At 43.6% G+C, this 14,545-nt stretch overlaps 1 protein-coding gene across 1 annotated transcript in view; it reads left to right on the forward strand.

Moving 5' to 3' along the window:
* The window catches only part of LOC115089198 (LARGE xylosyl- and glucuronyltransferase 1), a 519,096-nt gene that overhangs the window by 245,024 nt on the left and 259,527 nt on the right, over positions 1–14,545 (forward strand). The window contains exon 3 of the mRNA XM_029597248.1: positions 12,578–12,879. Coding sequence (XP_029453108.1) covers positions 12,578–12,879 — 302 coding nt within the window. The remainder of the gene's footprint in view (positions 1–12,577; positions 12,880–14,545) is intronic.

Raw genomic sequence — 14,545 nt, forward strand, 5'->3', positions numbered from 1 at the left:
AAATCTTGACCCAAACGATCCTAACAACTTTAGACCGATAGCCAACCTCCCCTTCATAGCCAAGATAATGGAAAAATTGGTAAACTCACGACTCTCAAACTACCTTGAAGACAATAACCTACTACTCCCATCACAATACGGATTCCGTAAAACCTTAAGCACGGAAGCCCTCCTCATCTCTATGACCGACCACATCATCCTAGGCTTAGACAAAGGACAATCCTTTCTTCTGATCCTACTCGACCTTTCGTCTGCATTTGACACGGTCAATCACTCTCTTCTCATCAACCAACTAACAGCCATAGGTATCTCTGGCACTGCCCTATCTTGGTTTAGAACCTTCCTCAGCAACAGAGGATATAAGGTTAAGATTCATAATAAAGAATCCTCTCTTCACCCCGCATCAGTAGGAGTCCCTCAGGGCTCATCCCTGTCTCCTACCTTGTTTAACATTTATCTGTTACCCTTATGTGAACTTCTCACTGACCTCAATCTCAAACACTTCCTCTACGCTGACGATATTCAGGTCCTGATCCCCATCAAGGAGTCACTCGCAAAAACACTGTCCAACTGGGAAACCTGCCTCAAATATCAAACAGCTTCTCACAAGTCTCAACCTGATACTAAATTCATCAAAAACGGAACTTCTTATCATCACACCAGAAAACAGCCCCCTCACACACACTCATCCAACCTTACCAAACACTACACAAGTGAGAGACCTAGGAGTTCTAATTGACAATCACCTAAACCTGAAAGCGAACATCAACAAAACCACCAGAGACTGCTTTTATAAGCTCCAAGTGCTGAAAAGAATACGACCTCTCTTCCACACACATGACTTTAGAACGATTCTACAATCAATCATTTTCGCAAAGCTGGACTATTGTAACACCATCATGCTTGGTCTCCCTTTATCACACACCAAACCATTGCAAATGGTCCAAAATGCCTCAGCCCGTATACTCACTAACACCAGGAGAAGAGAACACATAACCCCTATCCTGATGGGCCTCCACTGGCTGCCTATCCACTTCAGAATAATCTACAAGGCCATTCTCACCATTTTCAAAAACATCCATCAATTAGCCCCAATCGATCTCCATATCCCCCTCCGATTACACTACTCAACAAGACCGACAAGAGATGCTTACAAAGGATCACTTCAAGTACCTCCAGCCAAATCTACCAGACACAACACGCTTAGGGATCGGGCCTTCTCCACAGCTGGTCCAACTTTATGGAACTCCATTCCCCCGGATCTTAGAATGGAACCCAGCATCTCAACATTCAAGAAAAGACTCAAGACGTGGCTGTTCACGCAGGCCTTTCCTAACTCCAACATTACTTAACTCCCTTCAATCAACATACTTCGCTAGTAATAGCATTAATAGCCACCTCTTATAATGTTTTTGTATATATATATATATATATCTGATCTTCATTTTCCTTCTTACCCCAAGTTATTGATTCCCTGTTACATGTAACTGCTTTTCTGCACTATTGTTCAAATTGTAAAGTTTATTTAATTGCACCCCTGTTTGTTGTGAACCAGCATGATGGGACTACCGTCTTGAATGTTGGTATATAAAAAAAACTTAAATAAAATAAAAATAAATATTTACTTTAGGGTTGGTTTTAAAAGGGGTGCTCGGTTCCCAGCACGTGCACATGGATGTGCCGATTTTTATAACACGCGCGCACGCTATAAAATCCCATGCACGCACGCACATGCACTCCCGATTTTATATCTGTGCATGCATGCGTGCACGGGTGCCGACTCGCGCGCGCAGGGGGGGGATTTTATTTAGAAGCGCGCGGCGAAGCAATCAGGCCTTCCCCAGCTCCCTCCCAGCCTGCTCCAATAAAGGAGCGGACTGGGAGAGAACTTCCTAAACCCCCCCCTAGCTAACCTGCCTCCCTTTTCCCTTATCTGCCCCCACCCCTAAAACCCCGCTAACTAACTTCTTTTTGTTTTAATACTTACCTGCTCTCCAGAGCAATAGCAGGTCGCGTGGGTCAGTGCCTAATGGTACTGTCCCGGCTCACCCATGCCCCACCCATTTTTTTCTAACTGGGTCTTCGGCGTGTACCAAGAGAAAAAACATGCATGGCCATGGGCCTTTGAAAATCCCTGTGGGGTGCGCGGCCCGGCCACGCGCGTATCTCCAGTTTTAATATGCGCGGTGTTTTTAAAATCGGGCCGTAAGTGTTTTGATGTAAATTATACCATTGTTGTGTAATAAGATGTTGCCAGTATTGACCTGTGGATACATACTGCACTGTCCACATAGTTGATGTCCTAAGTGTCTGATGTTATCCTGGTCAATAATAGGGTCACCCAATCTTTAATATTTTTACCTTGAGTGTATGCAAGACATAGCTGTTGTTCAAAAGTCTGATATAATGCTAAAACATGCCAATGTCTTTTATTACTTGCAATATCTTGGCCTTTATTCATAAATCATAATACACAAGTTTGACGTTGAGCCCTGGGTGCATTTAACTCGGCAATAATTCCCTGTTGGCATATAAGGCATTCTTACACACAAATGTTACCATGTGTATGCTTTTTAACTTCATTGGACAATAGTTATTGACTTTAAATTGACATGATTCAATAAAGCTAAGAAGGAAATTAGTCACTATTGCTCACTTCGTGAAGACGCTAGATTCATGGCAATTCTAATTATAAATTGGAACAATAAGGTAAAAAAATACACAATTTGTAAGAGGACAATTGATGGTCTTAATCAGAACTATGCTTTTTATAGTTTAGAGCAACGATATATATAAAAGTTCTTCTTTCTATTACACTGATTTCCATTGATATCTTGTCTATTCTTTGATTTTAGTTCAAGTTCATGAACAATGATAATTCCCCTGATGGAGATATTCGAAACACTGTCCCATGTCAGGGAAGTGTTGCAAATTAAGATTCATAAGGATAAGTTAAAAGCTTTGAACACATTAAAAATATAGAAAAACTGGATAGAAAACAGTTGTTTACTAGGACCTATGATTATACTATTGACTGGAGTTACATCACAAGTTTAAGGCTTATTGGTTAAGGGCAGTAAGTCACATCAGCAAGTTACCCCCAAGCTTATTTGTTTTCCCAGACAGTAAAATTCAGTTTCCTTGTTGGTTGCTGTCAAAACTAATTCCCCTTTTAATCTTTTCCCCCTGCAATTATAAAGCAGAGAGCAATAATGAGTTGCATCAAGAGTATGAAGGCTTATTGGTTAAGGATAGTAACCGCCACACCAGCAAGTTACCCCATGCACTCTTTTCCTCATTTCCATCCTCTAGTCTTTAGGGATCCACAGTGTTTATCCCGTGCCCCTTTGAAATCTTTCACCATTGTTGTTTTCACCACCTCCACCAGGAAGTGCATTCCAGGCATCCACCATCCTCTTTGTGAAGAAATATTTTCTGACGTTGGTTCTGAGTCGTCCTCCCTGGAGTTTTGTTTAATGACCCCTAGTTCTACTGATTTCTTTTCAACGGAGAAGGTTTGTCGAATGTACATCATTAAAACCTTTCAGGTATCTGAAAGTCTGTATCATATCTCCCCTGCTCCTCTTGTCCTCTAGGGCAGTGGTTCTCAACTGGTGTGTCGTAACTCTTCCCGTTCCCCGCTGTCCCAGTTGCTTCCCCTACCCGAGCAAAATAGGTCCTCTACCTGAGCTTAAAACGCTGATAGCCCGGGCAGAACGCGGCAGGAAAGCTGGAGTGAGCAGCACCAATATGCTCTCTTCTTCCCGCCCCCCCCCCCCCCCCCCCCGTGGCCCGGAAGAGGAAGTGGTGAGTGGCGGGTGCGCGTGTGGGAAGAAGAGACCATGCTAGTGTGGGCAGTGTTGGCCCGAAGAAGAGCAGAGAGGCGCAGCCTGAGGAATGAGCCGCGCAGCTCGGAGAAAAATGAAGAACAATATCAACCCCCGCGGTTGATGGGATTCCTTTCTCTGCGAGGGCTGAAAGTGAAGGAGGTTGCTGCTGCCTTTAGGGTTGGAAGTGGAGGAGGTTGCTGCTGTTGCTAGTTGGGGGGGGGGGAGTGAGTGAATGAGCAAGCTCATGTGTTTGAGGTGCTGTGTGTGTGTATAAGTGAGACAGCATGTATGTGAATGATTGAGAGCCTGTACACGTGAAAGAGAATATGTGTGTGATTGAGAGCCTGTGTGAGAGAGAGCATGAATGTAAGTTTACGACTGGGAACCTGTATGTGTAAGTTTGTGATTGAAAACCTGTTTGTGTAAAAGAGTATGCGTGTGTGATTGAGATCCTTTGTGTGTGAGAGAGATCATGTGTATGTATGATTAAGAGCCTGTGTGTATAAGTAAGAGAGAGAGAGCATGTGTGTCTGTGTGTGATTGAGAGCTGGTTTAGGTGAGAGAGTATGTGATTGAGAGCCTGTGTGTAAATGAGAGACAGAGAGAGAGCATGTGTGTATGCATCTGATTGAAAGCTGGTTTAGGTGAGAGAGCATGTGAGTATGTGATTGAGAGCCTGTGTAAATGAGAGAGAGCATGTGTGTCTGTGTGTGATTGAAAGCTGGTTTAGTTGAGGGAGCATGCGATTGACAGCCTGTGTGCAAATGAGAGAAAGAGAGAGAGCATGTTTGTAAGCATGTGAATGAAAGTCTGTGTGTGAGAGAAAAAGACAGCATGTATGTGTGTGTGAGTAAGCGTGAAAAGATAGACAGCATGTGTGTAAATGTATAATTAAGAGCCTATATAAGTGAGAGAGAAAAAGCATGTGTATATGTGAGCGATTGTGAGCCAGTGTGAGAGAGAGGAGAAAGTTGCAAGCAAACCACCCCTCCTCCTGCTAATTCAAAACAATTTCAGGACACCTGGATATCAAATGTTCCCAGGAATGCAGAGCAAAATATTTTTGTATCCTTATTATTTTTCATTATTGGGCCTTTGTGTCTGCTATTTTGAAATATTTTATTGGTATCTAGAAATTTTTGATTATAAGTTTTTAATTATTGGATATTCCACTCATCAGCTGTTTTGAAATAATCTGTTCTTTTTGTTAGTATGGTTTTACTGCTACTGATTTTATATTTCTTGATTTGTTTTATAATGATGGGTGATGTTTCTTTTTTTCCTTTGTTACACTGCATACAGAAACTCTGGCTTGTTGCAGTTTCCAATCCAGTTTTTGTCTGCATGCTTCTAGTTATGTGTTTTGGTCTCTTTATTCTTTGTTAGGTGAGGGTCAGCACATGTGATTCAGATGAGGTTTTCTGCTGGCGTGTAGTTTGTGTAGGGCTCTATAGCAGCCTGACTTGATCCGTTTTCCTAATAGGAGGTGTATTGGTGTCTTAAGGCCTGGTGTAATATTTTCACTGTTGCCTTTTCTTAAGTAAGGTGGTTACTGTTTGAGTACTGGAAATTGGTGCTGTTTTGGTGTGGAATGTTTACTATTTATGCAATTCAGACAGAATACGTATCTTTCCCTTGTGTCATTCTTAACAACAAAAATAATACTGGGCCTTTATTTTTTATTTCCGCCATGAATTGTAATGAGCAGTGTGTCACACATGTGAGTGTGGACTGTCAGATATGTCAAGATGGGAAAAAGGTTGAGAACCGCTGCTCAAGGGTATACATATTTAGTTCCTTCAACCTCTCCTCATAAGCCATTTGACGGAGACCTCCCACCATTTTTGTCACCCTTTTCTGGACCGCCTCCATCCTGTCTCTGTCCCTTTTGAGATACGGTCTCCAGAATTGAGCACAATACTCCAGGTGAGGCCTCACCAAGGACCTGTACAAGAGGACTATCACCTCCTTTTTCTTACTGGTTATTCCTCTCTCTATGCAGCCCAGCATTCTTCTGGCTTTAGCTATCGCCTTGTCCTATTGCTTCTCTGTCTTCAGATCGTTATACACTATCACCCCAAAGTTCCTCTCTTGCTTTGTGCACAGCAGCCCTTCACCCCACTATCACATCCAGCTCTTTTGGATTACCACTCCCCAGATGCATGACTCTGCACTTCTTAGCATTGAATCCCAGCTGTCATATTTTCGACCTCCGTTCAAGATTCCTTAAATCACTTTTCATTCTCTATTCCTTCAGGCATGTCCACTCTGTTGCAGATCTTAGCATCATCCACAAATAGACAAAATTTACCTTCTAACCCTTCCGCAATGTCTCTCTCACAAAGATGTTGAACAGACGTGGTCCCAACACTGATGCATGTCGCACTCCACTTAACACTGTTTTCTCTTCAGAGTAGGTTCCATTTCCCATCACACGCTGTCTTCTATCTGTCAACCAGTTTGTAATCCACACCAACACTTTGGCGCTCTCTCCCAAACTTCTCATTTTATTCACAAGTCTCCTATGTGGGACCGTATCAAAACCTTTGCTGAAATCCAAGTGGATGACTGAGTGCTCTTCCTTGATCCAATTCTTTAGTCACCCAATCAAAAAAGTCAATCAGATTTGTCTGACAGGTTAATCCATGCTGCTTTGGGTCCAGTAATCCTCCTGACTGTAGATAGTTCACTATCCTTTACTTCAGCAGAGTCTCCATTACTTTTTCCACCACAGAGGTGAGGCTAACCGGCCTGTAATTTCCAGCCTCCTCTCTGCTCCCACTCTTGTGAAGCGGGACCACCACTGCTCCAATCCCACAGCACCACTCCCTTTTCCAGGGATCTATTGAACAGGTCATGCAGCGGACCTGCCAGCACATCTCTGAGCTCCCTCAGTATCCTGGGATGAACCTCATCTGGCCCCGTGGCCTTGTCTGCTTTCAGTTTTCCTAGTTCTTCTCATATATTCTCTTCTGTAAACAGAGTTTCGCCTACCCCATCCTCCCTCCAATGTCTTGTTAACTAGTGTCAGACCTTCTCCAGGGTCTTCTTTAGTGAACACCAAACTGAAGTATTTAATATTTCTGCCATTTCTTCATCTCTCTCCATACAGTGCTCCTCATTACCTTTCAATTTCACTATAACACTTCAGATCTTTCTCTGATATGTATGAAAAATGTTTTGTCACCTCACTTTACCTCCTTTCTTCTGCCTGACTTTTTGCTTTCTTGATTGCTTTCTTTGTCTCCCTCGGTTTCACCAGATATTCTTCCTTGTGTTCCTTTTTGGTATCCTTTATTTCTTGAACGATGTTCTTTTAGCTTTTATTTTATCAGCCACTTCCTTTGAGAACCAGATCGGTTTCTTATTTCTCTTGCTTTTGTTTACTTTTTCTAACATATAGATTAGTTGTCTTTGTAATTGCTGTTTTTAGTTTGGCCCACTGTTGTTCCACCTCTCTCATTTTGTCCCAGTCTTCTAGTTCTCCTTCCAGGTAACAAAAAAAGTGGTTTGCTATGATTAATCTTCCCTATTTGTGGATTTTGTGAGGCAATAAGTTAGATGTAAAGCATTATTAGGGCAGGCCAAAGAGAATTTGCAAAATGTTTGCCAGTGAAGCAAAAATTCAAAATGCAAGCTTTAAAGGATATGCAAAGTAAGAAACCCATGAGCTAGTTGGTTGGACCACTCAGTGACTGAAGAGAAAAAGAAGTGCTTGGGGAAGACAAATTCATAGAAGAAAAAAGGGATTTCTTTACTCAGGAAAGTGTTGGGGAGATACCTACACTGGAAACATTCTTAGAGGGTGATGATTTAGAGGGACCTAAAGCAAATCACTATGAACTGGGAAGATGTAATAGAGCAAATTGACAAACCAACGAGTAACAAACACTGGGACTGAATGATATACCCCGAGAATTCTGAAAGAGCTCCAAACTGAAATTGCAGACTTAGTAGTAATGTTGAATTTCCTGAGTTCTCATTCAAATCAGCTATGGCACCTGAGGATTGGAGGGTGGCCAAATTAATGTGCATTTTAAAAAGGCTTACAGGTGTGATTCAGGAAACTACAGACCTGTGGCCTTGATGTTGATCCCAGGCAAAATGGTAGAAGCTATTCTGAAGAACAAAATTACTTGCCATCTGGATAGACAAGCTAATGGGGCAGAGGCAACATGGATTTAGTAAAGGGAAATTTTGCCTTACAAATGTTAGATTTGTTTTGAAGAGGTTAATAAACTTGTGGACAGAGGGGTGAGTTGGTATAGTGTATCTGGATTTTCAAAAGGCATTTGACAAAGTCCCTCATGAGAGACTAGTCAGGAAATAAGTCATTGGATAGGAGGCAATGTTCTATTGTGGATTAACTGGCTAAAAGATAAGAAACCAAGAGTAAGATTAAATAATCATTTGGTGAAAAAAGGTAAATAATACAGTACCCCAGAGATCTGTACTGGGACCAGTGCTTTGCAATATGTTTATAAATGATCTGGAAAAGGATGTGATGAGTCAGGTGATCAAGTTTATTCAAATTAAATTACAAGCCAGTTGTGAGGCATTGCAAGACAATCTTACAACGCTGGGGGATTGGCTGTCTAAATAGCAGATGAAATGTAATATGGACAAGTACAAAGTGATGCATAGAGGGAAAAATAATCCAAACTGTAAGTACATGATGCCATATTAGGCATATTAGTCCATATTAGGCATCGCCACCTTGGAGTGATTGGGGACAATACTTTGAAATCCTCAACAGGGGTCATAAAAGCAAATAGAATGTTAGATGGTATTAGGAGAGGAATGATACTAAAACAGGTTATCATAATGCCTCTGTATTGCTTTATTATGTGCCGTTCTGGTCGCCTCATCTTGAAAAGATAGAGAACTGCAACCAAAATGATTTATTTATTTATTTAAAGCTTTTTTTTATACTGAGGTTCAGGTAACAGGGTTACTAATCACTTCGGTTTACATTTCAAATATCAAACAGTTGACATGAGCTATGTCTTACAGAGAACAAGGTAAATAACAACTTGGAAAAACAGTATAACAGGGTAGCAACATAAGATGTACATACCAAAGGTATCTTAACTTAAAGTACATAACTAGGTAGGGGTTGGTCTAGTGTGGAGTTGGTCTAGTGTGGCCTAAAGCCAGCTGGAGTGGGGGCGAAGGCTGAGAGGATGAGATTATAGCTTTATTATTAAAATGATGAAGGGTATTTGGGGGATGCAGTCCATAGGAGCTGAGGAAGCTGAGTAATGTTAAGAGAAGGCCTGACAAAGGATATAAATGATAAAGGAGATAGAATAGCACCCCTATGAGGTGAAGCTAAACAGGTTAGGGCTCTTCAGCCTGGAGAAGAGATGACTGAGAGGAGATGTGAGAGAGGTCTATAAAATCAAGAGTGGGGTGGATTCAGGTAAACAGGGAATGGTTATTTACTCTCTTCAGTGGTGCTAGGGTTTAAAAAGGGTTTAGTCAAGATCCTGAAGGAAAAGTCCTTAAACCACTATTAGCCATGTAGACATGGGAAAGCCACTTGTTATCAGCAGGAAGGATTGGACTATTCTTTGGGATCCTGCCAGGTAGTTGTGACTTGAATTGGCCACTGTTGGAGATGGACCTTTTGGTCTGACCCAGTATGTCATTTCTTATATTCATGTGTAGTATCCTCTTCCTTTCATACCCTAGAATTCCCTCGTGCGCTCTACACGTCAAAATCCCAAGCTGGAGAGGGGCTGGGAGAGTGATCTTTCATGCTGTGGTTCAGTCTACGAAGGTGGGGGGGCCACAAATGCTGCAGAGCTGTCAGCAGGGCCTCCTCCTCCCCCCCCCCCCCCACGAACCATGCCCTTCGCTCGTATCTCACATCGAGAGCGCGCCAGCTCCCACCGCGAGAATGAATGTTGGTGTTGGGTGTTTCCCTTCTTACAAGCCTTTTGCTGTGTAGCCATGCTCGGTCATACTTCACGTTATCTATCTGTGCATCATAAAACATTATTATTCTGCATGACTGTCACTGCCTCTGGGAGAATTAATCCCCATGATGCAGTGCGGAGAGATGAGCGCTGCAAAATTAAGAGTGATTATCTTGAGGAAAAATGCTCCTTGCGACGCAGCACTGCAGTAACTGGCTATGGGGTGATTATTCCATACGGTACAGCTGTAGGAAACACGATAGCCTTCATGCAGCCAGCGTGGCAGTGCCTGGATAAGGGGGCGGAGGGGAAATGATCCCACTCCCACCCCCCAAGATGCTGCATTCTTGTGACTGAGCAATGTGCTGCACAGATGCATTCTTCTCAAATGCATCTGTGCAGCGCATTGATGACTTGCATCAAACTCGCCTTCAGCACTTGTTACGCTAGGAACGTATCTGTCTTGCCTGTGCCTAAATCCAGCCCTGGGAAGAGAGATCGGCACCTCCTAGTGGGCCAAAGTCTGAATGTGATATGAACAGCAGAGGAGAAACTGAGTACAGCATGAAGCGTGACCAGGGCTGGATTTACCTGGTTGGGTGCCCCTGGATTGCTGGGGGTAGGGACACAGGGTATGTGGTGGTAAAGCAGGGTGGGGGGTCTCTCCCTAGGATGCAGCTGTAGTGAAAGGGGCGCTCCCTCCTCCGTGCACAATCCTCTCTTGAGCGCCGCTCGGCCTCAGCCTCTGACGTAGCCACCCTTGGAAAGGAGGAAGGGAGGCTGGAGATGCCTAGGGCCCCATTAGGATCCCTTCTAAGCTGTGGCCTTGTGGGAAGGCGATTCATTTAGAGCAGGAGAGAGGAACATGCGATCCGTGCCTCAGCACCCCCTGTGAGGCTGCTACAATGCTGGCTTCCTTTCTCTGTAGCAGACAGACACTTGGAGTTGTAGATTTTTGAGTTTAAAGTCTAAAGGAGAGGAGTGGTTTTTGAGTTTTTGTTTTTCTCTTTTGCCTGGAGAAATCTTAGACCCAGCTCAGCGGGGCATGGATTTCTGGACATTTAAGAGACTTTTTCTAATTGATTTTACAAGTTTGTTTATTTTGGATCTTCAGTTGAAAGGAGACTGTTCTACCCTTCCTTTCATTTTTTTTTTTTTTTTTGTGTGTGTGTGTTTGAGAATTTGACTATTTCCCATCCGTTTCACTCATCCTGAGAGAGTCCGTGCGCACGTGGAGAAGGTAAGGATACTCATCCAGTATCCAGAGGAGGCGGAAGGGTGGATAAATGGCATCCACAAGCTGCTTGTTCACAGCATATACCCATCCGGCATTCACCAGAGTCAGGGAGGCACCTGACCAGTGCAAGTAAAGACAAGAAGCCAAGCATGGCTGCAGCATCACTTGGGTACCATTCACTAGGAGCTGTAACTTGGGAGCGTCTGTTTGTACAGACTTGTTGCTCCCTAAATTTCAGTTGCAATAGCTGTTGGAGGCCTTACATCTCAGTAAGTAGTAAGGGGGACCCCAGTAACAGAAACAGGGGACCACACACTTGCTGATTCAATTATTTATTTCTGGACTGTGGCTTTATCAAAGTGAAAGCGTATTTTATGTCGGATGCCTCTTATTGCACAAGTGCTTCATGTTGGAACAGCAGTCAAGTGTCCCTCTGGCTCTTTAAGGTGCACTTGGTGAGTGATGCACCAAATCTCTTGATATTCCAACCCTGACGACAGATCCACTAAACGAGGTTGGAAGAGAGTGGACTCTTGACTGCATATGTTGACTTAGCCTCAATGTCTCCTGTGACTGGCCCTCTGGATTTTTAGGGTGTTGCCCGAGTTCAGGATTACAGGTGATTCTGCAGTACTCCGGTGCTACCAGTCTGCTCCTGTGCCTTTAAGGGGGCGGGTCTGGGGGAGGGGGCGGAGCTCCTACGGTTGAGTGGCACTTGAGAGAGAGGAGGCTGGCCTGTAGAGGAGCAGGAGGTGTCTTTAGGCGTGGGAAACCCGGGCCTGAGCGTGACCTCGGGGGGGGGGGGGGGGGGGGGGGCCAGGAGCTGACGGTAGTACTCTTGAAATATGAAAATAATTTAAAATTGGGCCTAATAGATGGAAAAGTAGATGTAAGAAGTGGGCAAACTAATTCTGTAGCACTGCTTGATACGGTCGTCGGTGCCGCTGCGGGCCATGAACACAGACAGTTGCTCTCTCTTATTTCTGTATTGTCATAATTCTCCAAGAAAACAAACCGGTAGCCGATCCAAGATGGCTGTCAGCAATGAAACACGTGGATGGATCGGTGTAAACAAAATATTTATTGAAGCTTGCCCGACTCTGTTGTGCGCTGATTTTGCGAGCTCTGTTTGCCTTCAACAATTGGTATGTAATACTGATATTTTTAAAGCTCTGCTTTGAAATCTAAGGAACCTCCTCTTGATTGCACCTTGCATTATTTTAAGCCAATTGATGTGGCTTGTAAGCCCCTGAGGTAGCTCTTTGAGTGCAACTCGGCCAGAGTCTGGCAAGCTTCAATAAATATTTTGTTTACACAGATCCATCCACTTGTCATAATTCTCCTCAGGCTGTGATACCTTTTTATTGGACCAATTTGAGAATTGTGTAATGATCTGCCTGAGCTTTGCAGCCCTCACAAGTCGTCCCGTTCCCCCCCCCCCCCCCCCCACTCCCTTCAGCTGTATGAAGTCATGCGATGTCTGGCTTTCCACGCATTTAGGGGCAGAGCTGTTTCCACTAGCAGTAATAGATGGTAGATATAACTATATATATATATATATTTATTTATTTTTTTTTGTTCCCCCTCAGATGGGAAGCCAATATCATTGTCGCCAATTGAATCACAGCCCCATAGCCCTCATTACACCGCCTCGAGCCGGCGGGAGCGGGAGAGCCTGGAGGTGCACGTGCGAGAGGTGGAGGAGGAGAATCGGGCGCTCCGTAGGCAGCTCGGCCTGGCCCAGGGCCGGGGACCCCTGCGGCGTCATGGCAACCACTCCAAAACCTACTCCATGGAAGAAGGGACAGGGGACAGCGAGAGCCTGCGGGCCGGCATCGTGGCCGGCAATAGCTCCGAGTGCGGGCAGCAGCCAGTGGTGGAGAAGTGTGAGGTAAGAGCTCGGTTGGTTTTTTTCCCTCGTTTTTAATAGCGCGGGTTTTAGATTATGTTGGATCCAGGTCTGACGACTGCCTGCATATATAGCGCCCCCTCCCCTGCCTAAACTTTACGCAGGAGCAAGACTAAAACACGTTGCCCTCTATCAGCGCAATTTTCAAAGCCTTTCCTGTGGTTGTTTGAAGATTGCTCCCTCCCTAAACCCTCACTGTAGGCAGAAGTGCACTCAATGTTCACTAGAAACAGAGAAACAGGACGGCAGAAAAAGACCATATGACCCATCCAGTCTGACCATCCGTCCAATTAATTTAGCTTTATAATCCTCATCACTTCCTTAGAGATCCCCCCCTGTATTTTATCCCACGCTTTCTTGAATTCAGATACTGGTTTTGTCTCCACCACCTCCATGCATCCACCACCCTCTCTGTAAAGAAATATTTCCTAAGATTACTCCTGAGTCTGCCCCCTGTCACCCTCATCTCATGAGCACTCGTTCTACAGCCTCCTTTCTGCTGAGAAGCTCACCTCCTGTGCATGGAAATCTTTGAGATATTTGCATGTCTCTGTCATATTTCCCTTGTCTTGCCTTTCCTCTAGGGTGTACATGTTTAGATCTTTAACCTATTATGGAACTCATTGCCTATAGAATTACATAGCATTACTGATATAAAAATGTTTTCTAAACAGTTAAAAACGTATTCGTTCTTAGAAGCCTTTGGGGTATAGTGACGCTCTAATACTTGTGAATAGTGCTTCCTCTATTTTTGTTTTTTATGGTTTTTATGAAATACATTATTTTAAATGTGTGTATTCTTGATCTATAATGATTTGTGTATTGTAAGCCCCTTAGGACAACTGGTTTGATATAAGCAGGAAATAAATGTTTTTAAATAAATAAATATCCCCAAATGCTTTAGAACGAAGACCACTGACAATTTTAGCATCCACTCTCTGGAACGACTCCATCCTGTTTATATCTTTTTGACTTAAAGGATGTAAATGTCTTCATTTAAAATACGTTGAAATCCTCTGCTCAGTGTGCAGCGGCGGCCAAGAAAGCAAATAGGATGCTCGGGATTATTAGGAAGGGAATGGAGAATAAAACAGAGAATATCACACTGCCTCTGTATCACTCCATGGTGAGACCTCATCTTGAGTACTGTGTGCAGTTCTGGTCACCACATCTCAAGAAAGAAATAGCAAAATTAGAAAAGGTACAGAGAAGGGCAACCAACATGATAAAGGGGATGGAACAATTCCCCTATGAGGAAAGACTAAAGACGTTAGGACGCTTCAGTTTTGAGAAGAGATAGCTGAGGGGAGATATGACAGAGGTCTATATAATAATGAGTGGAGTGGAACAAGTAAACATTAATCAATTTTCTCTTTCAAAAAGGACCAGGGGGGACACAATGAAGTTACTGGATGATACATTTAAGACAAATATGAGAAATCTTTTTTTACTCAAAGCATAATTGAATTCTGGAATTCGTTGGCAGATGATGTGATGAAAGTTGTTAGTGCAGCTGTATTTAAAATGTTTTGGGCAAGCTTCCAGAGGAAAGGTCCATTAGCCATTATTAAGGTGGAGTTGCAGAGATTCACTACTTATCCCTGGGATAAGCAGGAAGGAATGTATCTACCCCTTGGGATCCTGTCTG

Source organism: Rhinatrema bivittatum, chromosome 4, assembly GCF_901001135.1.
Source record: "Rhinatrema bivittatum chromosome 4, aRhiBiv1.1, whole genome shotgun sequence".
Classification (NCBI taxonomy): domain Eukaryota; kingdom Metazoa; phylum Chordata; class Amphibia; order Gymnophiona; family Rhinatrematidae; genus Rhinatrema; species Rhinatrema bivittatum.